Source organism: Cryptomeria japonica, chromosome 4 (assembly GCF_030272615.1).
Source record: "Cryptomeria japonica chromosome 4, Sugi_1.0, whole genome shotgun sequence".
In the NCBI taxonomy this organism is placed as follows: Eukaryota; Viridiplantae; Streptophyta; class Pinopsida; order Cupressales; family Cupressaceae; genus Cryptomeria; species Cryptomeria japonica.
Window position 1 is genome coordinate 250,618,337 of NC_081408.1, and position 27,880 is coordinate 250,646,216.

The 27,880-nt window shown below is 38.1% G+C and overlaps 1 protein-coding gene across 7 annotated transcripts in view; it reads right to left on the bottom strand.

Moving 5' to 3' along the window:
* LOC131065538 (negative regulator of systemic acquired resistance SNI1) overlaps positions 1-27,880 on the bottom strand; it is a 175,869-nt gene that overhangs the window by 76,220 nt on the left and 71,769 nt on the right. For 4 of the 7 annotated variants that reach the window (XM_058000064.2, XM_058000062.2, XM_058000060.2 and 1 more), the window contains exons 8-12: positions 15,891-15,972; positions 15,736-15,785; positions 15,337-15,540; positions 15,177-15,247; positions 14,951-15,020 (exon numbers count right to left, since the gene is read on the bottom strand). In XM_058000064.2, the coding sequence (XP_057856047.2) occupies positions 14,951-15,020; positions 15,177-15,247; positions 15,337-15,540; positions 15,736-15,785; positions 15,891-15,972 (477 nt within the window). Of the gene's footprint in view, positions 1-14,950; positions 15,021-15,176; positions 15,248-15,336; positions 15,541-15,735; positions 15,817-15,890; positions 15,973-27,880 lie in introns of all 7 variants that reach the window. The other 3 variants (XM_059219776.1, XM_058000065.2, XM_058000063.2) reach the window with 2 other exon arrangements.

Consider the following 27,880-nt stretch of genomic DNA (forward strand, 5'->3'; position numbering starts at 1 on the left):
GAGGATGCAAAGAAGGAATTAGCCTTGTATTCATTCACCTTCTTTGCCCCGCGGGAGAATTTTGATCCTTATGGTTATATGGAAGAAATAGTTGCTAGGAAGTACGGACATGAATTTCAGGTAGAAGACTTTTGGATGAATCTCTCAAGTGATTTAGAAGTGCAAAGAAAGATGCATTCCAGATAACCTTTAGATTTCATCAGGAAATGCAAAGTTTACAGAGTAGCCGATCAAGCTCGGGACAATGGCAGATACCTCCAGTCATCCTATGACAAAGAAGACAAGGCAGTGAAGATAGATTGGAATGAACCCGAGGTTTTCAACTTGAGAGCTTTGATGGCTCCTGTTTTATCATGTACTCGCAGATGGGTGGACGTACAGCATCAGAAGTTAAGAGAACAGAATGTGTCAATGACTTTCACTTTGGAGGCTAGACCAAATGAAGGAGAAGCTAGCGTGAGTGAGAACACTTCTCATCCTAGAGGTGCAAAGAGGAAAGAAAGACCTGAGAAAAGGGAATCTTCCAAGAAGAAGCAAGAGGCCAATCGAGATCGCCCATCAAGCACATCTTCTCGACATGGAAAGAAGGCAAGTCAAGCTGAAGGTCAAGAGAAGATGGTACCTGAGGTTGATGAATCTATGGAATCCATGGTGCAAAATGATAGGCCAAAGAAAGGACAGACACCTCCACATTCATCAAGTCAGTCTCCCCAAATTAATGAGCTACATGAAGATAAGAATGATGATGAGGCGACATCTCCTCTCCGAGAAGATGAAACACTACCTAAAGAAATACAAGTGAGAGAGACAAGATCTGCCATTCTAGATTGGTTGAAGGAGAGACTGACAAGGGTGATTGTGATTGAAGAAGAGGAAGATGTAATTGACTTAGAGAGCCTTATAGGAAATTCTCAAGAAGTAACGGAGAAGAGGAAGGCCACGAAAATGTCCAAAGTGATAAGGGATGAGACAGGATCCAGGAAATTGCAGATAGCTACACCAATAGTGGACAAGTATGAAGGTGAAATTCTTGCAGATGAGTATGATGTAGAAACATTTGAGCTTGGTCCACTCACTACTAAACAGGCAATGGATGAGGCAACCAATTCATTTGAGGCACTTAAGGGCAAACTTAAGGAAGAAATGGAAAAGAATAAGAAGCTTGAGAGAGAGGTCAGTGCTTGGAGAGGCTACTTTAGTCATCTCAATCAGCCCTTGAGACGTCAGGATCCAGCTGTATCTCCTATGCAAGCACTTCCCCTTGAATCAATTGGCGAGGCAGAAAGAGTCAAGAGTTTGGTTCAACTTATGAGCTCTTGGATTGACAAATCCAACACGGTAGCTGTTGAATTTACAACAAGAATGATGAAGACAATCCACCAAGCTATCCAGGTCCTTGAGATTGTCCACAATCTAATGATAACTATAGCCGCTTTCGATCACACTAGAGATGTTATCATTCCCGTTCTACAAGTAATCAGGCAAACACCAAGGATGATCCTAGCACAAGAAAAGATAATGGATGGAGGAGCTCATAACCTACTTCAGTGGTCAACTCTACTCCAGATGAAAGAGGTTCTTTTCGAAGACATCAACACCAAATGCAATCAAGTTGAAGGCGTCATCCATCCAATTCAGGATAAGGTGTTTGAAGTGTTGTGTACCATTCTTGGCAGGCGGATCGAAGTTGAGACGGATGTGGACCTCCAAGAGTTGGAAGAGAGAGTCAAGGTCATCTTTTGCAAAGACGAGAACGTCATCACAGATGAGCAACGGGATCTAATGTTCATTACTATGCTCCTGATTGAGAAGATCAAAGAACTCGAACCTGGATGGAAAGCGGCTCTTCTCACTGCCTTTGACTAGGTCATTCACTTGGAAGAACGAATGAAGAATCTTCCTAAGATTCCTATTGCTAAGATTGAAGGAATTGTGTCCAGATTCGTTGCATATGCTAAGAAAGAGCATTGGAAAGGGAACAAGGTTCTAGAAGAGAGGTTGTTATAGGATGATGTGGCATCTTAATTATCATTGGTCTATGTTTCCTCGACTTTTGTGCCAATTAAATATTTGGCTATGCATTTAATAATGTTCATCTAAAAAGGGAACTTTTTGTAACAAACCCTAATTAGGGTTTAGGTGTCAGAATCTCAGCCGTTGATCTTCTTTTGATCTGGGCCGTTCATTGTAATTGAGGATGCTATATATACCCTCACTCATTTTCATTTTGTCAATTAGATCAGATTAGATATTAGAGAGATAGATAATAGTTAGAGCTTTGGAGAGAAGAAAGTTAGTTTGTAGCAAGATTGAGTAGTGAAGAAAGAATTTTGAACAATTGTTGTCCATTTGGCTTTGAGATCAATAAAATATTGAAGTTATGGTTTTTTATTGCAATTCTTGTGGCTATCTTCATGGTTGTTTATCTTCTTGAATCATTCTCAGTCGAAGTAGTATTTAACTTTCAAGGACTAAGTGTTGTGCTTGATCTTTGGTGAGATTCACGTTCCAAACCACTAGCTTCTTACTGATTGTAAGGATGCCTTGTGTGGTCAACTAGAAATATTGAGATTGCTTGAACCTTCAATCATTATTGAACTATTGATATGTATCTTTATGGTAGTATCTATAATTCTTGATGATTTGAAAATCACTAGTCACCTTAGAAGATCGCATCAATTCCAGTAGAGTTGTAATTCCTTGGCAATACTGAAATTGGTAGAATCTTACCAAGTCTAGCCTACATTGAGTTATTCTTAGGATTAGATTAGTATCCATCTCTTGAAACTCTATCTTTTGCTATTTTTTGAGAACCTGTTAGCTTTTAGGAAAATCCTGTTCCTGCAGATCGAGAATACGTAAGGCCCCTTGAAGAAACAGCATTCACAACGACCACTGGTGCTTATCCACACGTAGAGATCCTACAACAAAGAACCTTGAAGTCACCCTGATTGATCCTTTTCGCGATATCTTCATCATTCAGAGACTTTACTCAAGAGAGGATAAGGTACCATTTGGGTATTTTATTATGTGTTTGGTTGTGTACAAAATACACGTCAACACTACCTTATATTTCCTAACTTCCATCCCACATCCTTAACCTACCCCTTCCACTAGCTTTACCTTTACCTCCATTACCCCTTTCACCTCATTCACCTCCCTACCCTTCACCTATAACCTCACACCTACATCCTCTAACCTCCATCTCACACCCCCTTACCCTTCTACTTCCCTTATCCTACTCTTTCCCTTACCTACCACTTTACCCCTACCCCTATCCTAACCTAACCCACCTTCCATTTCCTACCTTTTCCCTTAACTACCGCCTCACCCCCTCTACCCTTTCATTACCCCCTTATACCTCCCATTATATTTTACTCCCGACCTCCCTTAACTCCATCCACTACCTATTATACCTCCTAACCCCACGTATCTCCTACTACCATCATTTATATCCCTTATGTCCCCCTTTCCTCCAACATCCCATTCCCCCTCTTTCTCCACGTAGCAGCTACCCTTAACATTTCCTACCACTCCCCCCTCTTATTTCTCTCCACCGTATCACATTATATGCTGGACCCCACACACTCCAAAATGGAGAATTAAATAGATTTGTCTTAAGGACTCTTGCTGGGACCCACTAACCACTGGCTGAGAATGAAAAATGTTTTTTTGTCTTTGATATTGCATGGGCCCCACCAGAAATTTTGAATGAAAGAAAAGGTTTTTTTAGGAATTTTAAAAGATAAAGTATCCACCTCATCAGTCCCTGCAAGGTGTGGCAACAAAAAATAAGGAGCTGGCCTCTGAATGAAGATGTGTCACTTTAATGAAGATAGAGTAAAACAGACCCTTCAACATCCACCGTCTATATAAGAGGACATCCATCCTCATTCCAAGGCATTAATCAAAGCAATTGATACGATCTGCTCTGCAATCTAAAGACAGCGAATTGCAGCAGACAGAGAGGCAGAGCTACAAATTTGAGGATCAAAATTCAGATCAGAACTGATTTCAAGGACTAATTCCATCAGTAGATTGTTATTTCCCAGATTTGAATTGATATTTGAAAGCACAATTAATGATGCATTAGGGGTGTGTAAGATTGTTTTATTTGCAGGATTCTTGATTCATTATGTGTCTTTCAGGTTTTGATAAGGGGACCGAAAGCTGATAAAGAGATGATTTCATTAGGAAGTTCAAAGACTACACTCCAAGGCAAATCAAATTCAAGGAGGACTCACACCAATATCCACATTTGGGAAAGGGACAATATCAAGATTCGATCACATGAAGAGGGTGGATCAGACCATTACTATGCACTTACAGAGCTGACTGCAGGAGATTCCCCACCTTAAACAGAGTCGGAGTTTGAAACAAAAGCAAAGGGAAGCTCATGGAATGATGAAGAAGAACAAGCGAGTGCATCATGTTTACTAACAACAAATTTCTTCAAGTTTGAAATCCACTTCATGCTCAAGGCTACTTCATGTGATGGCTGATAATAGCGACTTCATGTGTTGAGGATTTAGAGCGCACTTCATGAGTCAACAATTTAGAGCGAGCTTCATGTTAAGGAAGTTTGAAGCGAATTGCACAAGTCAAGAAAATGAAGCGAGCTTCATACTTCATGAATCAAGAAAATGGAGCGAGGTTCATACTTCATGAATCAACAAATTGGAGCGAATTTTATGTAAAGGTGAACTTCACGAGTTTGAAAATTGAAGCGACTTCATGAGTTTATGATCAAGAGCAACTTCATGAGTTGTGAGTTTGGAACGAAATTCGTGATTAAAAGGAGATGAGCGAATGCACCCAAGACATGATACAAGGCAGCTAAATAGATGCATTTTACTTGAAGCTAATTTGATGCCTAAGAGGGGATGATTTTGAATGAGTCGGGCCAATGAGAGCGCACTTCACAAACTGAAACAGAAGAGCGTATTTCACAAATTGGAGGATATGAGCACACTTCAGCACTTCACAAATCACCACAGATGAGCGCACTTCATGACTTGGAAATTTAGAGCAACTTCACGAGTCGGAGATTTGGAGCGACTTCATGAGTTGACAAATTGGAGCGAATTTCCTACTTCATAAGTTCAGCATTTGGAGCAAATTCCCGACTTCATGAGTTCAACATTTGGAGTGAACTTCATGACTTTGCATTTTGGAGCGAATTTCATACTTCATGAGTTGCAAGTCTAGAGCAAACTTCATGACTTTACATTTTGGAGCGAATTTCCTACTCCATGAGTTGACAAATTGGAGCGAATTTCCTACTTCATGACTTGCCATGTTGGAGAAAACTTCATGACTTGCCCCCTTGGAGCGAACTTCATGACTTCACCTCTTGGAGCGACTTCATGGCTTCACCTTTTGGAGCGAATCTCATTAATGAGCATACATAAGTAAGTCCACATGAGCGAAGTTGAAGGAGAAATGACGGATGTTTGATAGCAATTGCCTTGAATCGATTCAATTCCAAATGCACTTCGTGAGTCAACAAATTGAAGTGAAATTTCTTACTTCATGAGTTCAGCAATTGGAGCGAAATCTCCTACTTCATGAGTTGCAAGTCTCGAAGGAACTTCATGACTTTGCATTTTGGAGGGAATTTCCTACTTCATGACTTAGCATCTTGGAACGAACTTCATGACTTAGCCTTTTTGGAGCGAACTTCACAACTTCACCTTTTGGAGCAAACTTTACAAATGAACTTCATGAATCAACGAAATGGAGCGGACTTTATACAAAATGCACTTCATGAGTAAGGGAAATAGAGCGAAATTCATGATCAAAGGTAGAAGAGCGAATTCAAGTGTATTGAGAAGCATAAATGCACTTCATGGGTTAGAGATTGGAGCCAATTTCATGCTTTGAGAAAATGGAGCGAATTCCCTATGATGGTGAACTTCATGAATTCATAATTTGGGTGAACTGCATGTTTGAAAGATTTGGAGCGAACTTCATGAGTTCAAGGTTTGGAGCGAACTTCAAGAGTTGAGGATTTGGAGCAAATTTCTACAAAGGTGAACTTCATGACTTAGAAGATTGGAGTGAATTGATTGAAACAAGCTTCACGTTCACACCATCTAGAGCAATCTTCATCTTCAAACATACATAAGCGAATCTCAGCTTCATGCTCAAACCTACATGAGCAAATCTCAACTTCATGAATTAGCATGCATGAGCGAATTTCATATTGAATTTCACAAACTCAAAATGCAAGAGTGAACTTCATGAATGGACAGAAGATAAGCGAACTTCATGTTCTGAGCTGCAAAAGCGAATTTCAAGAATGAAAGTAAATTCAAAGGCAAAACGAGAGCAACTTAATGAACATCAAGGGTGGAATAGACTTCAAGAACTCCTCTCCAAAGAGCGCAAAAACAACTTCAAGTGTCGCCTCAGGAGGGCGAATTCTCTTTCTATGTTCTTGTTAAACCTATATATCAAGTGTACTTGATACTTGCTTGCTTGTTTTGCAGGAGATGAAGCAAGATACAAGGAGAACCTCTTCAAGAAGCTTCATCAACAAACACAAGAACATGAAGGAGGAGAAGATCTCAAGGTGTTTAAAGCCTCTCACCACCTCAATTACATGAAGAAGACTCAGAATGTTAGGTTGAAAGACTCAAAATGTTCAATAGTTGCAAGCAATAGAGCGGGATATCTTCAAGGTTCTCATTCTATCACATTGACATGGAGAGATCACAAGAGTGCAAAGGAGAAATCATCCAACTACCTCAAGGCACTAGACCATCAAGGAAGGATAACCTACATGATGGAAGGATGTTTTACAATCTTGAATTCCCTTCGGGAATCCAAGAATCGAAGTCAATACAATGAGGAGCTACATTCAACCAGTTGCATCATTCATCAAGTATGTCAAAAAACGAAGGAGGATCAACCAAAGTCATCACAAGACCTACATCGAACATGATTGAAGAAGCAGATAGTTTCAGAAGAGTTAATCAAAGTTTGCTTCTCATCATCATCATCACATTGAGCAACTGAATAATGTTGAGTATCAAGAGATATCTCTCAACATCCCTTCATGATGATGAATCAAATCAAGTTTAAAAGTGCAAGATTGAAGTAGCAGCCCAGTCATCCCTTCCACCAATCTGAGGGGTCCACATCATCACGTCCAAGTTCAATGAATCAAGCTCATATATGAAGGCACAAACTCCAATGTAACTACCCTCAATATCTATTGGTCCATGTTCTTTGAATGTAATTATCTCATTGGCTAAGAAGAGTTTGTTGTAACAAACCCTAATTAGGGTTTCATTGTAAAATCTTGGCCATTGATGGAGATTCAATCCAAGCCATTCATTGTAAATGAGCTCTCTATAAAAGCTCAGACTCTTCATTTGTAAAGGTTAATAGTTAGCCAATAGTTAATAGCAATAGAAGAATAGATAGTTTTGAAGAAAAGAATAGTAATTAGAGTAGAGTAGGAGGAGAAGACAGAAATTGTTGCCTAAGTTGTAAATAAACTCCATTTTCATTGAAGTTAGGGTGAGGTGTGTTGTTTCTTTACAATGTGCATGGTTTCTTGTTGGATCTTCATGTTAGATGATATATAAGTTAGATTGAATGGAGGAATTTGTTGAATGTATTCATGTGGAATCTGCCTAGTCCATACCACTAGCCTCTTACTGATTGTAAGCGTGCCTTGTGTGGTCAACTGGAATGATATGAGCTTAACTTCAAATCATTCTACATTCATTGCTTATGCATTAACTTGAATGGTGATCAATGTTTGATTGTATTGATTTGAATATCTTTGAAATATCCTTAGAAGATTGCACTGAGCTTGTGTCAAATTGTTCAAGTTGATGGTGAGACCTTGCTCAATAGGATTCCATCTAGTCATTCGCTCATCTTCCTGCATTCTTAGGATTAGAATAGACTCTCTCAACCCCTCATCTTTTGCTATTTTTTCAAACTCTAGCTAGTTTAGGATCAAAAAGCATCACCATATTATAACATCAGATGATCTAAGTTCTAGCGAATCAAGCATTCAGGCATTCCAATGTAAGTCCCCTTGTGATTCTAGCATAATCACATCAACCAACAAAGCTTATCCACACGTAGTGACCCTACATTCATGAACCTTGGAGTCTTCTCAAGTGATCCTTAAGCTAATCTTCAGCATTTGAGAGATTTTGTTCAAGAGAGGATAAGATACTTTTAGGTATTTTATTCTGTGTTCGCATGTGCGTAAAAAACACATCAACACAACCCTTCCTCCATAGGTCTAGACAAGATTTTCCAATCTTTTTGAACTTGTCGAGCAAACTCCTGGCATATTTAGATTGAGAAAGAAAAATACCACCACTTGTTTGCCAATTTACAACTAGGGAGTAATGTAGTAGCCCTAAGTCTATCATGTCAAAAGCCTAGCTTAAATTACATTTGATTTGTTCAATCAAATCTGCCTCACTACCTGTAATGATGATATAATCTTCATAAATGACCAATAGAATGATCTCATTGTCAATGCTTTTGACACACAAATTTGGATTTGAAAGACTTCTTAGGAATCCTTGCTGAACCAAATACCTATGAATCTTAATATAGCATGCCCTAGGTGCCTACATTGAGCCATATAGAACTTTCATCAGTCTACAAAACTGATGCTCCTTTCTTGCAACTTCAAAACCCTATAGTTGAGTAATGTACATTTCTTCCTCCAAGTCACCGCTGCGGAAGGGATTCTTAACGCCCATTTGATAGATTTTCCAGCCAAATTGTGTTGCCAAGGCCAAAACTAGAAAGATGATGTTCATCTTTTCTATAGGAGCAAAGATCTCCTCATATTCAATACCTTCTCTTTCCGGAAAACCTTTTGCAATCAGACGTGGTTTATGTACCATCAACTTTGTACTTGACATTGTGAACCCATTTGCAACCAATGGGTTTCTTCCTTGGTGGAAGATTTGAAAGAACCCAAATCTATTTTTCATAAGACTTTGTTGTTAGGTTTCCATGACCTTTTCCCGTTCATGTTTAGCTTTTGCTTCCTTAAACACCTGAGGTTCATTAACTTCCTAAATGTTAGCCATAAGAGAAAAGTTAACTGACCTTTCTCTTGCCTCTAGATTATCTCCCCTCGATCATTTCATTATCCCAAATATCCGCAACGAGTTTTTTCCACCACTTTGGTTTCTTTTAGAAATGTCTCCATCCAAATCAGTGTGGCCATGACGACTTGGGTTGCCTAGTTCTATGTCATCTAGATGCTGATCTGGGTTCTCCTAAAGGAAATCCTTGAGTACTGGTACTTACCTAAGAGATTCCACATGCCTAGAATGAAATTCATGATCAAAATCATCCCCCCCTTTCGATGGAGCCAATGTAAGTTGACCACTTGAACCCCTAATCTTGATCTTGGAAAAGTGCTGAAAAATCCCAACTTCTTCATCGACTACAAAATCCCTATTGAATGTTAAGCAATCAATGTCAACACCAATCAACCTATATGCTTTATGATTATCCAATGTTACACAGGGATGTGTCCCTTGCTCCAAAACCCGGTATCCCCATCCTTTGTCATTTCAAGGACAAGGGGACGTCCCCTTGTAGTGCCCCTTGCCAAATCTGATATAAAATTCTGATCTTTTTGGCCTAGATATTTTGTCAAACACTTGGCTAACAAGGTCTCAGTTTGCTGGTCTTAGTTTCAGATTGATATAAGGGACATCAAACACTACTTCTTCATGAAAGAACAATCACCAATGACTTGAAATGAAAGTATAATAATCATGAAATGCTTAGACAGCAACCTAGATGTGTAACATGACAAATGTAGCTCTCAAACATGCACAACTACTAACTGTCATTCGACATACAACCTCAGAAAATAATTATATAGGATGAAGTCATAACCTCCTTCAACCTTTTATTCATATGATAGCTCAATATGACATTACAAAGATCAAGCACATGGACTGATAACAATTACTAATTCTCAGACTTCTGAGGACAAATGACAATCATAAACTTATGCACATCAAACCGAAATTTACAATGAATTTTATTTGCAAATGAACCTGGGATAAGGCGTTTGAAGAAGCAAGCAATATCTTCGACCTTTGAAGCCACTAATGTCCGCTTTTGGCCTCATGCCATATCGCCCCTGCTGCTGCTGTGTAGGTCTGATAATTAATGGTTAACAGCTGCAAACCACCTTCAATCTTTCCCAAAAGTGATCACCCTTCCTCCTTAATCCTAGCGCTGACCTTATTGATGAGGTTAGATGCCAAATGAAGGAGATATGAGCAAATCGAAAGATGGGGCAGACTGGTACAATTTGCTTCAGACTGGAACACCACTGTATCCTCCTCCAAACACTCCAAATTGCCTCAAAAAAGAATCGCTAGTGTCCTCCACTAATATCGCTGTCTTTCATTTTGGTATATGAAGCTTCAATGAAGAAAGATGAGCAAGATCGTGGTTAGGGGTTAGGCAGTTCGATTTTTACTTCAGATCTTGAATATGACCAGCAACTCTCTTCAAACTGACCTCCAATGTGCTCCCAAGAGAATCACCTAGCCTTCCTCAATGTGTAGATATAATCCTAAATGCTTATTGGCCCAAGAGCTGAAGTCCTTACCAAAAATCATGAACCATGAAAGCTGATGCCAAAACTCAATTAGCTCAATATAAACTATAAAGGACTGAGTGTCCCTCACTCTCAAGGCAACCCTTCGGAGGATCTCTCACCCCTCAGTTATGCAGATCAAAGGGAGGTTTCGTTCCCCAAGACCAAATTTGCGGACAGTCCTTGGCTCCACAACCACAATACAAGAGAAGATAACAAACAACTGATGCCCAACCATGAATTACCCTCTTCTATTTATTCTTTTCATAACCCATCATAAGATTCCTTCTAGAAGATTCGGGTAGGTACACTTTATTATTTAAGTGACTTTTAATTATTTTTATTTTATACTTAAGTCACTTTATTAATTTAATAAAATATAAAGTCATCTCATGTATGTTTTTTTAAATGAATATAGTGAGACAACTTATAAAATATTAGATTAAATAATTTCTCCTTATTCTCCAAAAATCTAACACAAACAATTCCAGGCCAAAATCGGGGACATTACACCCCTTGCCATCTCCGCTTGACCAAAAAACCCAGGAAGCATCCCCAACAATTTGGGGACATTTCGCTATCCTCGATACAGCAAGGGGACATCCCCTTGGTGTCCCGTCGTCCCCAAAACGGTTAGCCGTCTCCTATGGCTAGGAATGATTCCAAGCTTACCAAAACAAAAACAAAAATGGTTATTTTAATTTTCTCGGTTTCCATTAGTCTATGTGGGGGGCCACAAGGACTTCTAAACCATAAAGGAACCCTAAAATGACATAAAGAGTTAAAACCAAACAAAACACTAACCCAACAACTAGGACTAGTCAGGCTACCATTAGATGATCCACTTCTTCTAGAGAGTGATAGTGACTCGGATGATTCTAACTCTTTGCATATTGATAGCTCGAATGAGGCTTAGTTTCATAGACTATTGTATTTTGATGTTTGAGACTTCTGGATACACTTTTAGATATTGATAGACCATGGTTTTTTTATGTTTGAGACTTCTGGATACACTTTTAGATATTGATAGACCATGGTTTTTTGATGTTTGAGACCGCTATTACAATGCATTATTGAAATTTATCATGCTGTTCTACTACTACACTCAAGATGTATTTACAAATGATATTGTTGTTATCAGTTATTGAGTTTTGTTATCAATTATCAACTATAGGAGGGAAAGAGAGATGTCAATAACTGATAACACCAATATCATTTGTAAATAAATCTTGACTATAGTAGTAAAATAGCATAATAAATTTCAATAAAGCATTATATATAAATTTATATATATATATAACGCCATGGAAAATAGTGATTATCACTATACCCTATAAGCATCAACTTTTGACTTTTTGAGTCCAACTTGGTTCTTTTGCATTTGGAATCCAAACAAATGCAATAGAACCAAAAACCTTAAGATGAATCACCTTTGGTTTCCTCCCAAACCAAGCTTCCTCTAGGGTCTTCTCATTCACTACTTGTGTTGGAGACTTGTTTAGAAGATAAGCTGCAATGTAAACTGCCTCAACCCAATACTTCTCAAGAACATTCATGTCTTCCGAGTTCCGACATAACCAAGTCATTTTTGTAATTGTAGGGTCCCTTCTCTTAACTACATTTTGTGGTGGAATACAAGGTGTTGTGAATTGACGTCTAATATCATGTTTAGCACAAAATTCATTGATTGTTTGAATAAAATTCACCTCCTTTGTTAGACCTAAGAGTGATTATTGAATAACCAAACTCTTTTTCTACTAATGCTTTGAGCTTTTGGAATTCCTTTAAACACTTTTGATTTTGTTTTTAAGTAAAACACCCACATTTTCCTAATAGTATCATCAACAAGAGAAAATACCAGACACCAATGACCAGTGACGTATTCATTGATCCACATAGACTTTGCATGTACCAATTCAAGGACTCTCCATGCTCTACAAGCCTGTCCTAAAAATCGAATTTTGTGTTGCTTCCCTACTTGGCAAGCTCCACAAAGACCCTATGTCTTCTATTGGATTTCAAGTAAACCTTCTACCATATTCTCTTAAGCCAACTAAGAGAGGCAAGATAAGTTGAGGTACCCATTACACCGATGCCATATTGTACTAATATCTAATGCACTCCTAGCTACCAATGCACACTTCTGAACTTCTCCAATATCTACTAGTTGATACAACTCATGATCTTCTATGCCAACTACAATGGTTTGCTTGGATTCCTTATCAACCATATAACATTTGTGTTTGCTAAATATGACATCCATATTCGAACAATGGCAAATAAGCTGACTCACTGTGAGAAAATTGAGCTCCATTCCCAACACATAGTACACATTGAGGAAAATGAAATTTTTCCCTCCAAAAGATAACTAGACATTTCCTTTGCCAAGAATCATGTACTCACACCACCACTGAAGATCATTGAATTTGAGTAAGTCGTGTACTCTATGAGCCAATCTTTCATGTGAGTGAAATGTCAAGACGCTCTAGAATCAATGTACCATGTAGAAGACTTTGACTAATACGTTCATTGTTTGGCTATGAAAGTGTAGAAGGTTGACTCATTCTACTCTAAATGCTCTGCGACATGGGCCTTTTGTAGAGGTCCTCCCCGCTTGGATTTCTTTTCAACCTACCACTTCCTGCAGTGCTTCTTCGTAAGACCAAATTTACCACAATAGTGACATGAAATTTTTCAGATTCTTCAAAGTACCATCAAAATTCCCTTGACCTTTTTTCTAAGGCCACTTTCCTTTGCCCTTGTCCTTGGCTACAAAGGCTTGTTCCTTGCTCAATGTTTCATTATTGCTACCAAACTACTTCTTCCATCTATCCTAATACAAGAGCGTGCTGCATAAATCATCGAACTTCAAGTCAACACTGGTAGATATGATATTGAGTGTTTCTAAGAAATGCTCATATGTTTGTGGTAAGCTTTTCAACATAACTACCAACATATCTTCTTCCATATTGCAACCAATAGCTGCCAACTGATCATAAATGTCCTTGACCTTCATCAAATGTTCCTACAACGACATCTCATCCATTATGATGAAGAAAAGCATATTTTTAAGAAAGAAGCCCCTACCTTTATTTGACGTCTCGTGCAAATCTCCTAGGTGCTTTCACATCTCCACAAAGGTTTTTCTTGATGGAATCTCCAAAAGCATTTCATTTGTTAATAATAACTTGATCAGCATGACAACTTCTCAATTATGCTCATCAAACTTGTCTTGGTCTTTACCCGCAATTGTTCGCCAAGAATCAATTTCGAAGACAATATTATTGAGGCATTCGTACTCGAAAATCGTGAGCATGCACTATTTCTAGTTGTAGTAAGTCTTGCTAGTGAAGCATCGACTAAACACTAGGTGTCCACAATTTTATCAAAAATTTGCCAAAAATGGAAAAACTAGCACAATAAGATCTGAAAATCACCTAGAATCCGTAGGTGGTGCCAATCACCATAATTTTAACCAAAATCAGAAAAAGTCCACTAAAACCTTATCTGTTCACAAAAACTTCTGAAAATGTGCAACAGACCCACGATTTTAATGAGAAATCATTCAAAAATTTATCAAAAACCTGATAAAAATTGATCAGCCACCAAAGATCTTCCAATATCGACTTATAAACCCTATCGCAGAGCTAAAATCATGCACAAAAAATGATACTCAAACTCAAAAAACTGCTCGCAATTTTTATCAACACTAACCCATTCTTCTGCAAAATGGCAAGATATCTGAAAGAATATGGTTGCAATTTGTTACAAAAAAAAGGTTGCATTTTTCTTACAAAAAAAGTCCGTGATTTTTTGAATAAACCTATCGGGATTCTAGACAAAAAACCCTAGCATGATGGTGTGATTTTCATAGAGAAAACCCACAAATTTTTGCTCAAAATAAACACGCAATTTTCAGCAAAAATAGACCTGCAATTTTTGTGAAATAATGATGAAAAACCCTTTGCACAAATCCATACAGCTTCCTTTTGACATGTTCTTCTATGTCATGTGCGTGCAATTCATCACTGTAACAATCCATAGAATTCACGCTTCACTGATCTCGAGGTGTCACCTAGGCTTTAATAGCATATTACAAAAAGTAAAAACATAAAATAATTACAAAGATATTCAATATTACCAAAGGAGAGCAAGTCTCCTTAAATAAGAGATATAAAAGATCTATCCGTAAAGAATAAGATTGACAACTAAGAAAGTAGAGGATAAGATCAACAATTAAAAGAATAAAAGAATATTCCTAAAGACTTAATTGACCATTATAAACTAATATTACAATATTACTTTGATGATTACTACCGGATATATTATTATTACCTGAAGATACGGAGAAATAAGTTCCTTGTTGTAAGATAATTCATCTATGACAATCTCCAAAACAGGTGTCCTATATAAATCACACAAAGAGAAGTGAATAAACAACAAGAAACCATTTGACATTACCAAATTTAAGATTTATATATTAGAAATCATTCTATCACTCGAATCTAGTGTTGTTCAAATGTAATTAATCACTTGGCATCCAATGACAGAAGTTACTGACCGAGAACCATCTGATCGAGATGTCCACCTATTTTGATTTGCTTCTTTCTTAAGTGTGTCTAGTTCCATCACCTGTTTTTCATGACATATAACCAGAACATTAAGTTCACTATGGCTGTCTAGAAAAAAAGATTTTTAGAGAGTAATAAAATAGTCTTTACCAGTGTAAGCAATGTCTCTACCGATTGGGAGAGTGTATGTCTAAACTCAGTGTCTGCCAGGTCAGGTTTCTGTAAAGGCTTATGGGGGATACAATCTGAATTATGTTCAGTGTCAAGATCCATTGCCGAATCCTCTCTAGTTGTTGCAGCAACAATACGCATCAAATTTTTTACTAGATTCTTGAAATTCGCTCTTTGTGATCCCTACAAGAATCAGAGTCGCTTGGAATGTGATTGGAATTCTGTTTTCTTTGTTATGATACCAAAGCAGACATAAGCTGCTTGTATTTTTTATGTTTCTAGAAGAAAGAAATCACTTGCATAATATTCCATGATGTGCCAAAGAAAAAAGAATTCTCCCCAATTTTTATCTAAAATGTCAAAATAAATGCACATTACCAATAGCTGGTTAAGGAAGGAGTTTCGTATAATGGGCCATTTCTGGTTTGCTGCAATAAAAAACAGGCCACTTAAATTCGCCTGTTTGTTGGTCATCAATGAGATAAAATCAAAATTCAAATGTAGTAGTAGAGCACAATAGATCCACTGCTTACACTTAAACACTTGACAGCGAGAAATAAAATCCATTCTAAGAAGAGTGACAAGGTACTGGAACATCATCATCTTTGACATAATCTGTAACAACAATGAATGGCTTAGAAAAGAAATTAAATGAACAAAACAATCTAGGTCCCAAAAAGAATTGCTAAAATTTCTCTACTTGCACCATTGAATTACCAAAAAAATCAATAGGTATTTCTCAAGCTTGTGGAAAGATTCATGACAATTAGGGTTTCCAGGATATCACAAGGACTATTTGTCTCATGATGATTTTTTATCAATGATGAAGGACCTAGTGTTTTTGATCCTTTGCACTACTCTATTTCTGTATGTCTATTGGCATTTTTGTGTTCTATCTCTTTACCAGTTATAGTTTCAAAGCTCTGTTGCTTTTTGCTCTAGTATTTCTCCATGGCAGATAAAAAATTGTCTAGTGGTTCTAAGAAATCCGAAAAAAAAGCACCTGTTAAAGGTTATAAATCCCTCTTCCACTAGTGGCCTCATTTATGAAATACCTCAGGTTTTTTATCCTTTGCACTACTCTATTTCTGTATGCCTATTGGAATTTTTGTGATCTCTCTTTACCAGTTATAGTTTCAAAGCTATTTCGCTTTTTTTTCTCTAGCATTTTTCCAAGGCAGATAAAAAATTATGTAGTGATTATGAGAATTCAGAAAAAACAAGTGCCCATTACAAAGGTTGTAAATCACTATTCCAAAAGAGGCTATCATCCCTCTGTTAAACTTAAATATATTTGCCCTACTACCATATGACGAATATGCAAAGATGTAACCTGGAGGTCCAATTGTAGAAATATGTGGCCTCCTATTACCCCAACCCCACTACTAATGGTCAGAAGGCATTGAAAGACATGCAAAGTCTTGGTGTTTGTGTGGATTCCAAAGATTTGGTGGTTGTTCACACTCCCCCTTGTTCCCATGACTCTCTGCTAACTCCTTTGGCACTAGAAGCAGAAATTCCATTTTAAAATATGCCCTTGTTGTAACCCAATTCAAAAACAAGTTTGGATGAGAAGCCCTGCAAACAAACTCACTCGATGTGAGGGAATATATTAGAGATAAATTGAAGCTTACCATGGACGACCATGCTACAATGGAAGATCGTGTTACTGAATACATGTTCAACCCTTCACCTTCTTAGGCCACCCAGTCTTGTGTTGTACTCATGTCAAGCATCTTGACCTTCCTCAAAAAAACACCACCAAAATCTAACCAACAATTTGTCCACAAACAGTGAAGGCAAGGAAAAAGCTTTTTGGTAATGAACCCCAACCACTGTAGCCCTTTTCTGACTTGGATGATCTCAAATCAGATGTTGTAAATTTTGTTGAACAAAACTATTGATGTATCGATTGCTGGCTTGATTTATCTAAAAATGTTGCAATTTTTGTTGAACGAAAGTATTGATGTATTTACGATATATTTAGGGAGAGTAGCCGGAAACTCCTTTGTCCCTCCTTGGGCACGCGTATCCTCATATCCGTTCCCGTATACGAAACAAATATGTATCCGATACAGCCCGGATACACATTGAATACTGTACCCACATGTGCCCAAAAAAACTTGATTTTCAACCATGCTAAATACTATGTGATTTGATTTTTTTAAAATTTGACGAAAATCTTCCTAAATTTAATTTTAAAAAACTTCACTCATGCATTTTTTTTTAAAAAAATTGGTATAAACAAAACCTACACCCAATGAGAAAGACAAATGAAATGTTTTTCTATTTGAGTGACCCATTTCTCTACTATTTTTGCATATTGTAAAATGTTAAATCAACTTATCGTTATTTATGTAGCAATTATGTGTCTATATTGCTTTCGAAGTAATGAAAATCTCCTCGAATAACTTACAAAATTGTGTTAAATATATGTGTATGTGTTTTTTTATGAATGACGTATCCAGCCATAACCATAATGGGGATCTTAAAAAATGGCCGTATCCGTATCAGTATCCGTGTCCATGCAACTTTGTTTTTAGGAAAAACCCTAATGCAGTTGCAACACTTCATAATCTTCATATGCAGTTAGTCCCTTATCCTTTTATTGAGGACAAGGTTCACAATGAAGAATCATGGCTTTCGGCTGTTTCAGGAAACAAACTGGTGGTGGAGATTGACTAGTTATGTGGTAGTGACTTTGACAACCATCTTGGCCTTTAACATGCATTTTTATGTTGTTCTTTTCATTAGGATTATGCCACTAACAATCATTTTTAGATGATTAAATATACAGATTTACAGTTTTAGAATTTCTGGGATGATAGTTAACAGTTAATTGCTGTTAATTGCTAACATTATCGTTGCTGATTTGTTTATACATATTTGAAGTCAAGTACTGTACCTCTCACTCCTCAGGGCTACATGGGTTTCTTTCATATCTCTACTTTTGCATATGCAACCTGTTGAAAGGCTTCACAATTATTTTGTTGGCTCTATTCACTCTTTCAAAAATAGAGAATATTTTTTTCCCTTATTTGGAAAAATAGGAACATGGCAATTGCCATAGTATTTATTCCCTTATAGTGATTTCAAGTAACACACCTCCAGCACACAGGAGTCGGGACCCATCCATGAATTATTTCATGCATCAAATAATGCTCTCATGTTCCTATCATGCTTCAAGTTGTACTCTTCCTTTTTTATCCATCTTCTTTTGCATTACGTCAAATTTTGAATGGCAAAAAGGGAATCCATAGAAAGCTGCAACACCATTAATACTTTCCTTGTGTTCTCCAGGAATCATCTTTCCTCCATATTCAGCTTTAGTCCCACCATGAAAACCCATGTAATCTGAAATTTGAATGGTCTAAAACATGATAAATCTTGCTTTCGACCTACAAATTTCCTCTATGGTTTTATACAACTATTTCTTTTTCAAGTCAACTCTCTTTTATTCAGATTAAATACATGAAATTTTGTTCAATAATTTCCTGCAACATATCCCCATATCAAAGAATATGGTTGCTCTCCCTACAACCAGTCTATATAGGTAATCATTGGAGTACATAATATGAGTTTTGGTTTTGCATATGTGTATGCTTCTAATAACTACAGGAAGAGTGAACTCTAGAGATGGCTCGAGACTACTCTGCCCAAAGTTCCATGGATAAATAGAGGGCATTACAATATGGTAGAGCAAAAGGAAGATAAAGTTAGCAGTAACACCATATCATGCAAAGGTAATTGACTGTTTTTTGGTCCTAATGTAAAAGAAATCTTAGTTTACTGGATCCACTATTGAAAAGCAAAAAGACCAAATAAGGCTCTATTCTACACTTGACAAGATGTACATAAATAAGCATCTTTTTTATTGTGATATTATGGGCAGAAAATGCATGAGATTACTCCCATCAACTATGTCTCATCACTACCCTGTCGAGGTCTCAGTCATATTTCAGGAGGGCAACTTCTGAGTCACTGGCCATAGAGAATTTAAGAAAGGGCCATACAAATTGAATACTCATCTTCTGCAAGATAGGGGTTGCATGAATGGTGTCCACACCACTAGGAACATAAATAAAAGAATTTTCCTCTCAAAATCTGCCATAACATTCTGAGAGAATTTGACTGGTTGCTAGAAAACATTCCTTAGCACAATTGGGAATAAGGAAGCTCTTGGCAAAAGGAAGAAGGGTCTTGAATGTGAAGACAAAATTCAAAACAATCCTAGTAGTGTAGGTCTCTAGAATAGACTTGTGAAATTAAACGTGAATGCAGGTGTCACAGGAATTTTATTACTCAAGGGATCAAAATGAAGGCAGGGATAAACTGGATTACAAGGGAAGACAAAGATAAAAATATTCTTCAATATGTTGAAAGCTAAATTTAAATGAGAAAGAATAGGACCCATTAATATTAATGTTAGCATCAAAAATGACTACAAGAGCACTAAATATGCCTTTCAGGTATTCTATATGCGTCTCTTATAATCACAATGCAGCAAGGCTAATAAGCAGGCCAGGGAGCTCTCTAGAAGAGTAATGTAGTCAGCATACAATGTCTATTGTTATGTTTGACAATATTGGCTATCTAACAATGTATTAATTGTTTGTATCAAGTTGTTTGTCACTCTCGAGTGGTTATAAACGTCGGTTGGTTGATGGTTGTGTTCCTCTTGGCAACCATCGGGTCCTTTAAATATATTGTGTACATCAATGAAGGTAGTATGATGTAGCAGAATCAACTGTAATCCTTGGCCAACCATCTCTAGTCTTCTTCTTTTTTAAAATTTCGTGTGCGAATAAAGATATAGTTTACTCTTGTATCTGGTATGCATTGTCATCTTTATTATTATTTCATGTATTTAATTTATCAAATATAGCAGTAACTACCAACACTTATAACTACCCGAGAGTGATAAACAACTTAATACGAACAATTAATACATAATTGGATAACCAATATTATCAAACATAACAATAGACATTGTACGTTGACTACAAGTAATTCCTATATGAGTGGAAAAGGATGATGGTATTTTTCTTGACAAGATCTCTTTGAAGAATAAATATGTTTTTCTATCAACTTTTTGAAAAAATGGAAAGTTTTTTGGATGAGATGGTCTTTCCATTTAATTTTATGAAAAAAATTGACAGGATTGTACCTGATTTGCTAGAAGTCTACGAAGAGAGGCTATCCAAATAGGCACATTCAGAAGTGAAATAAAGAAAGGTGTAATTAAGCTTCTTCCTAAAGAGGGGGGTAGAACTTCAAGAAAATATTGAAGACCAACAACTCTATTAAATGTCTCCTATAAAATAATGGCCAAGGCCTTGGCAATCAAGTTAAGGAGCATTCTTCCTAAAATCATCTCTCCTACTCAAATAGGCTTCATTAAAACAAGGTGATCCGAGAGAATCTTATTCCTAGTTGGGAAGGTGTTGAATAGGCTAAGAAGTCTAGATAGAATATTTGTATGGTCCTTGATTTTGAGAAAGTCTATGATAAGATTGAGTGGCCCTTGAACACGGTGATGCTTAAAAGTTAAAACCATTAGTCTCCTAGACAAGTTTTGTAAAATGGTTGAAATTCTACTCGAGGATTGTTTACTAACTACTCTACTTGCAATATTATAGAGTAAACGGAAATGTATATAAACAAAACATAGGAATATAACTCACTGTAACACGCTTAGAAGATGTATCTTTTTACCAAGTAATAGATGTGCATAACATCAAAGAGATATATTGACTACAAACAACTACATATAAATAGTGTACTAGGTCGATTAAGGCTACCAACCACCAATACTGCCAACCCACAAGTAGTCAAGAACTAATCATCTCAATTACAAAACATAACAATTATTTATTTAGCCGACTACAACCATATACTTTTGTCGACTACATCAGCTCACCAGTTGAGAGCAAGACACAACAAAATTGAAGAGAAATTTACTGAGGGGGGAAGGTGAAAAGACATCCCTGGATGCACAGTGGACGTAGGGGTGATTGCCTAAGAGTGTTGCAACTAAAGATGCTGAAGGAATTGGTTGGTCACCAACTCTTGCTCTCGGGCTGCCTTCACGATGTAAGCAGCCTCCATCAAAAGCTTCTTTATCATCTCAAGTTCCTATTCCTTCTCCAGTAACTTGCTATCCCTCTTTGCTAACTATCAGTCTTATTCTCCAAGCTCAATGGCCCTCTCTGCTAATTTTTTGTCCCTCTCCATTAGCTAGCTATCTCTCTCAAACACTGTTTTCTCTAATGTTGCAACTCGTGTATGTTGACCAATTGCAACAAAGATTTTCAAATGTGATCAGCCAACTCTCTCCAAGAACTCTCAGCTTAACGAAGGGCCTAGTCCATCGACTGAGTGGCTTCCTCCATCAAAGCCATATGTTTGGGCTAGTAGAGGAAGATATCTCTAAAGCACAACTCCATGTCGTGAAGTGCTCTCAGAACTCATCCATGTCTACCTCCAATTGTTGGTCATCATGGTTGCCAAGCAGTTAGCATCTCAAGTGTCTCTACTGGCCATCCTCAGGAGATGAAGCATCCTAAGGATTCTCCTTCACGTCCTACCTACATGAATGTGAGAATCTGCCCTACCTCATGTGCTACTAATGGATCATGGCCAATATCAAGTCGCAGGCAATGTCCCCCACTATATCCATAAACTTGGCCATTGATTGTAGTTCTCCAATGTAGCATTGTACTATGTCAATAGGATCATAGGGATTTGGCTGGCCCAACGCTAGAACAATTCTGTCAACCTCACTAGATGACAACATCCCTTTTAGGGGTGTGGCTAGCAACTATGTAGCCTCCAAAGGTGCCTATTGAACTGCAACGGGAGTTGGCTCTATGGATGGATGAACTATCTCCCTAGCAAGTGTTGGCTCTACAAGTGGCTAGATTAGTTGCGACTATAATGTTCACCCTGTTGAGAGTTGATTGCTATCACAATCACTGTCTCATGTATCCAAACATTATTCGAGAGTAATCCTAGCAACTCTATCGGAGGGGCATCTAGTGGTACCCCTAACATGCCTAACCAATTGTCGATGTTGTCCTCAAACTCTATAATGCCTTCTATTGGAAGTGTAAGTGTGGATAGCACTAGTAGTTTCACAATTGGTGGTGGTGGAGCTGCCACCGATAGAATTGTTCGCGATGGTATGACCAGTGGAGGTGGGGTTGCCACCAATGGTGTTGCTGGCAAGGGGACTATTGGCAAAGGTGCTATGGTCGTAATCTCAACAAGGATGGCCTCCTCCACATCCTCTACAGAACATGCCTCTGCTGCAAGTGGCACTTCCTCTATAGTCTTTCTCAAGGAAGAAGATACTTTAATTGTCTTACGGTCGTCTTCACTCCCGGAATCGTCCCTTTGCTTCCTCTTCTTCCTGGCAAGTTGTGTTGCCTCTTCACCAGCCAACTGCACTCCTAAGTTCGCCCAATAGAATGCGGTCATCCAAAAAGCATCAGGTTAGCTGACTGATTGAAACCCACCCCACTTGTTCGAAGGCACCTGATTGTGAATGGCATCGAGGAAAAGACCGATGGCTTCATTAATGAGATTCGCGTCTTTGTTCTTTCTTTATAAAGTTTTAACTTTGATCCATTAATACTATCTTTTAGCATAGTGTTGTCCAAATTCTCTAGTTTGATGGCTTCATTCTCATAAACTTCTCAGAATTTAAAAGGCCAATCCATCGGACCTTTAACTTACCTAGCCTAATTTCATTACAACCATTATATTTCAAAACTAACTGTCCCGATGGAAAGTGCATTCTCTGGAGGTGTTTGTCGTGCCAATACTTTCTCTGTTGTTGCATGTTCCCCGTTGCCCACTATGCAAGCACTCTCCATTCGCCCAATTGGTTCAACTAAAAAGTCGTTCCTTTAGACTCTCTGTCTCCAAGTCTATTTTCTACTATAATTCTCAGGCTTGGAACCATCTACTCCGCAAGGACAATTGCTTCCTGACTGTACATCAACTGGAAGGGTATATGCCCAATCGTTACCTTGTATGTCATATGGTAGGCCCAAAATATGGCTGGCAATTTCTCCTCCTAGTCAGCCTCTTTGATGCCACATGATTTATGAATGACTAATATCAATACCTTGGTTGTTGATTCAACCTGAACATTTGATCTTAGGTAGTACAAACTTGACAAGTTGTGAAAGATTTGGAACTCTATCATCATCAGCCTAATGCATGATTCACAAAATGGACTACCCAATCACTTGTGATCTGAATTGGAATACCATACCTTATGACAATCTACTCATAATTGAATCTAGTCGTACTCACAAATGGGTTGTCCAACAATGCTCTTGCCTTTGCTTTGCTAGGTACTCTATTCCTACCATTATGTATTGGTATCAATGTAGTTGGTTGACCTTCAATGGATCGAAGAAGTCCAGTCCCCACCTCTCGAAGAGCTCCTAAGGTTGCTAAAGGAAAAATGACATATAATCTCGCTTGAGAGGTTTGCCCATTCTTTGGAAAGTGTCACATCCTACTACCCACTCTCATGTGTTGGTGTGCACTATTGGCCACAAAAACTCAGCTAGTAGAACTTTCTGAGCTATGGCATTCAATCCCATGTGTCCTCTCGCGAGACCTTCGTGTGCTTCCTTCAATACACTAGGTATTTCCTCCTGCATTACACATCACATGAGAACTTGATCAAACCCCATATTATATAATAATACATTTATTAATTGGAAATTTTTGCTCTTCGAGGCTGGCTTTCATCTCTCCCCTAGCAGCATTTCTTCTCAAAACGTGCCTATGGACAAGTACTCTCCAATATTCGCATACCAAGGTGGTAGTGCAGCAATTTGGAATAGGTGAGCATCAAGGAAACCTTCATTTACTCCCTCAAGTGATTCTCCCAACTTTATCCTTCAAAGCTGGTTGTATTGCATGGATTTTCTCTAGTCTGACGATGATGGTGACTGTGAACTCTTGAAGTAGGAACAACCATCTACTCCCTCGCCCCTAGATAATTGTTTTGAACACTAGATACATGAGAGCTTGGTGGTCCACATAGAATATAAATGATGTGGCCAATAGGCAGTGTCTAAATTTTTGCACTAAGTACACCATTCTGAGTGCTTCCCTCTCAATCACGCTGTAGTTCTTTTCTGATATTGACAACAACCAACTTGCAAAAAATACAAGGTCGTCTAGCCCTTAGGTACCCACTTGGGCAAGTGTTGCTCCAATATAATTTGATGCATCCACACATACTAGGAATTCTCAACTCTAGTCAGGGTACACCAAGATTGGTGAACTTATAAGCCTTGTCTTTAGTTCATTAAAAGCCTCCTCCTGGTCTTCAGTCCATATAAATGGTTGGCCTTTCCTTCTTAATATGTTCAATGGGTAAGGAATCTAAGCAAAATTCTTTATAAATCTCCTATAATAACCAACATGCCCAAGAGATGACTTAACCGTTGTGATATTCTCGGGTGCTTCCAACTACATGATCACCCTTATCGGAATTTGTCTTCAATCTAGCCTTGCAAACAAGGTGGCCTAGAAACTTGTTCTGGGGTACCACAAATCTACATTTCTTCTCATTGAGTGTCAGTCGTGCTCATCTGCACCATTCCATACACTCTCAAAGTGCTCTTAAGTGATTATCCTAACCACTAAAGATTGCCTAGTCATTAAAAAACGCCTTGAAATTTCCTATGGACATCTTATCAAAAATCTTCAAAATGACTCTCTAAAATGTCATCGACGCATTGCATAGACCAAATAGCATTTAGTTGTACACATACATGCCATCTTCCACCATGAATGTCATCTTTAGCTTATCTTCTTTGGCGATACTTATTTGATTGTACCCTAAGAACCGACCATGAATGAGTACATCTCATGACCAACCACTTCCTCTAGAATTAAATCTGTGAACGAGATTGTGAATGGGTCTTTAGTAGTCATTGCATTCAAGCTACAAAAGTCCACACATTCTAATTTGTTCGATCTGCTTCAGTGAAATCACAATCTGCAAAACCCATTCACTCATCTCTACTTTAAAAATTATGCCTACTTCCATCATCTTCTCAATTGTGTCTTGTACTCTAGCGGCATAATTCTTTTTCTCATTGTCTAAGCACTAGGTATGAGAGGATTTTTGTGCACGCATAGTTTTGGTAGTATACAGTTAAGATCCTTGTACATCCAAGAAAAAGTGTCCTTATACTCCATGTATATCTTGAGTGTCGTTGGCTTAAGTACTAGGTCCCAGTTGTCACCGACCAAGATTACTCTTAGGTTGTCTTGATCACCCAGGTTTACCTTCTTCATAATCAACTCCTCGTACTTTATTATCTTGTCTATTTCAAAATGATGAGTCGGTTACTCCCTCCTTGTATTCTTCATATTTTGGAAGAAACATATTATTTTTCATACCTTGGTTTCCTTCAATTTCCCCAATCTATAGCATGTTACATTCAAGGATAAAAACTTTGTAGTCTTCCATCTGCCAGTGAAACAAACCATTCAAGAAACTTGTCTCATGTTTAGAGCGATTCTCCAGATCGAGCACCCCTTCCTCATTCGGTTCCATGTATTTTCTTTCTTCATCCATTCTCGACTCTCCATCTTTTAACTCTAACTTGGATGATGCCAATTGTTCACTCATTGCTTAATTCCTCAAATCAATGACATACTGTCTTTCCTTTCGATCAAGAGTGTGTTACGCTTCCAATTGTGGTCTACCTTTGCAGTAATCAGCCATCCCCGCCTCCTGAGTAGTGCGTTGTATGCCTTTTGCAACAGGATGACTACAAAGTCCAAGAGGAACAGTTGCATCCCGATTATCACCTTCTATGCCATCAACGTTCCCAACGGCTTGATACCATTGTGGTCAACACCCACCAGTTGGAATGTCGACAACCAAAGGGTTGGTTTCTCAAGACATTTCCAAGTGTCTTCTTGCAGCACATTAACTCTCAAGCCTCCATTGACAATAGTGTTCGTCAAGTTATTTCCATCTTGACAATGGTCAGCCTCCTCTTGATGCTCACCATCAACAGCATGGGATTAGTAGCTTGTTTGCCTTCTAGTGGTGGTTCCAATATTAGGCCTTCTTGTTGCTTGCATTGGTTATCGTCGACTTTGTTGTCACTAACTATGTTGGTAATTGCTACTTTCAATTGTGGCATAGTTTTTAGATCTATCACTTTTACAAGTATTGTTGTCTACAACATTTGTCGTAATATGTTTCTCTCTGACTCTGATCACAATGAAGTACTTGCGACTTTGTTGGAGGTTCTCTCACCATCACCCATTCCACATCAATTTTGGCTTCTCAAAGTTTTTCCTTCTCTATACAAGTATCTAGGTACACTACCTTTTTTTACTGTAATTTGGTGAATGCCAAATCTGATTAGGACCACCACCATCATATTAACTCTAATTTCAGGCATTCAGTGTCTTCGTGATTGCCCAATCCACACCACTTGCACAACATTTCCAAATTGTTTTGACCATTTTTCTCAAGCAAAGTGACACCATTCATTACAATTTCAACACTAGATCATTGGTCTTCCTTTGGTGTCGTACTGTATTCTACTTCTCATGCCACTATTGTTATTGTTGTACTAGTTATTGTTTCCTCACCTATTGCCGTATCCACTAGGCGATGCATTAGAATTGTTCGGTGGTTTTGGAGGTGTGGTCAGTGGGGTTCATTGTTCCCCGACCCCCTGAGTAACAAGCACTTGTGTACTTCTATTTAGATTGTACAGACATTCCTTGATGGAATGTCCCAATACCTAACAGATGTTGTAGAATAGCTTATTTGGACAATTTGTCTTTATGTAACCTACTTTGCAATCAGTGCACCATTCTCTCGTTTCCTTAGAACTTTCCTTCTTGACTTTTAGTTCATCATACACATCATGTCTTGTTGTAGGGCTTGCACGGTCTTGGATTCTTTGTCTCTACTATCTTCAATACTCTCATTGTCATCCATCTTCCACTTTCCTCAAGCGGATGTTTTGGATTTACTCACAATGTCCATCTCCCAATATTACATATCCACGTACGATGATGGAAGTACTATTTTCATTTTCTTGCATAGTGAGGGAATCAATCCCTCAATGTACCTCTATTTGTTCATCCTGTTGGCTAGCTAATTCTCCAACTTGACCAGCAATTCCTTGAGCCTACAATTCTAAGCTTGTATGTTCTCATTCTTCCCTTGTAGTGTTATAAATCTCTGCCACAATCTCGTTGTCAACAGCCTAAACTCCGCCTCAAATGCCTTCCTCAACACTTCCCAAGATTATGTAGATTCATCATCAAACTTTATGAACCAATCAATGGCTATACCCTGTAGCGTTGTTGGAAACACTCTTGGCCAATAGTCTCCATCCTCCTAATAGCTTGCTCTCCATATAGTTTCGCACATCTTGCAGTGCCTTATTGAGTCCTCTAACCCATTTTCTGTGAACTTTGGAAATTTTTGCCTATCGACATTTGGACTCACTAG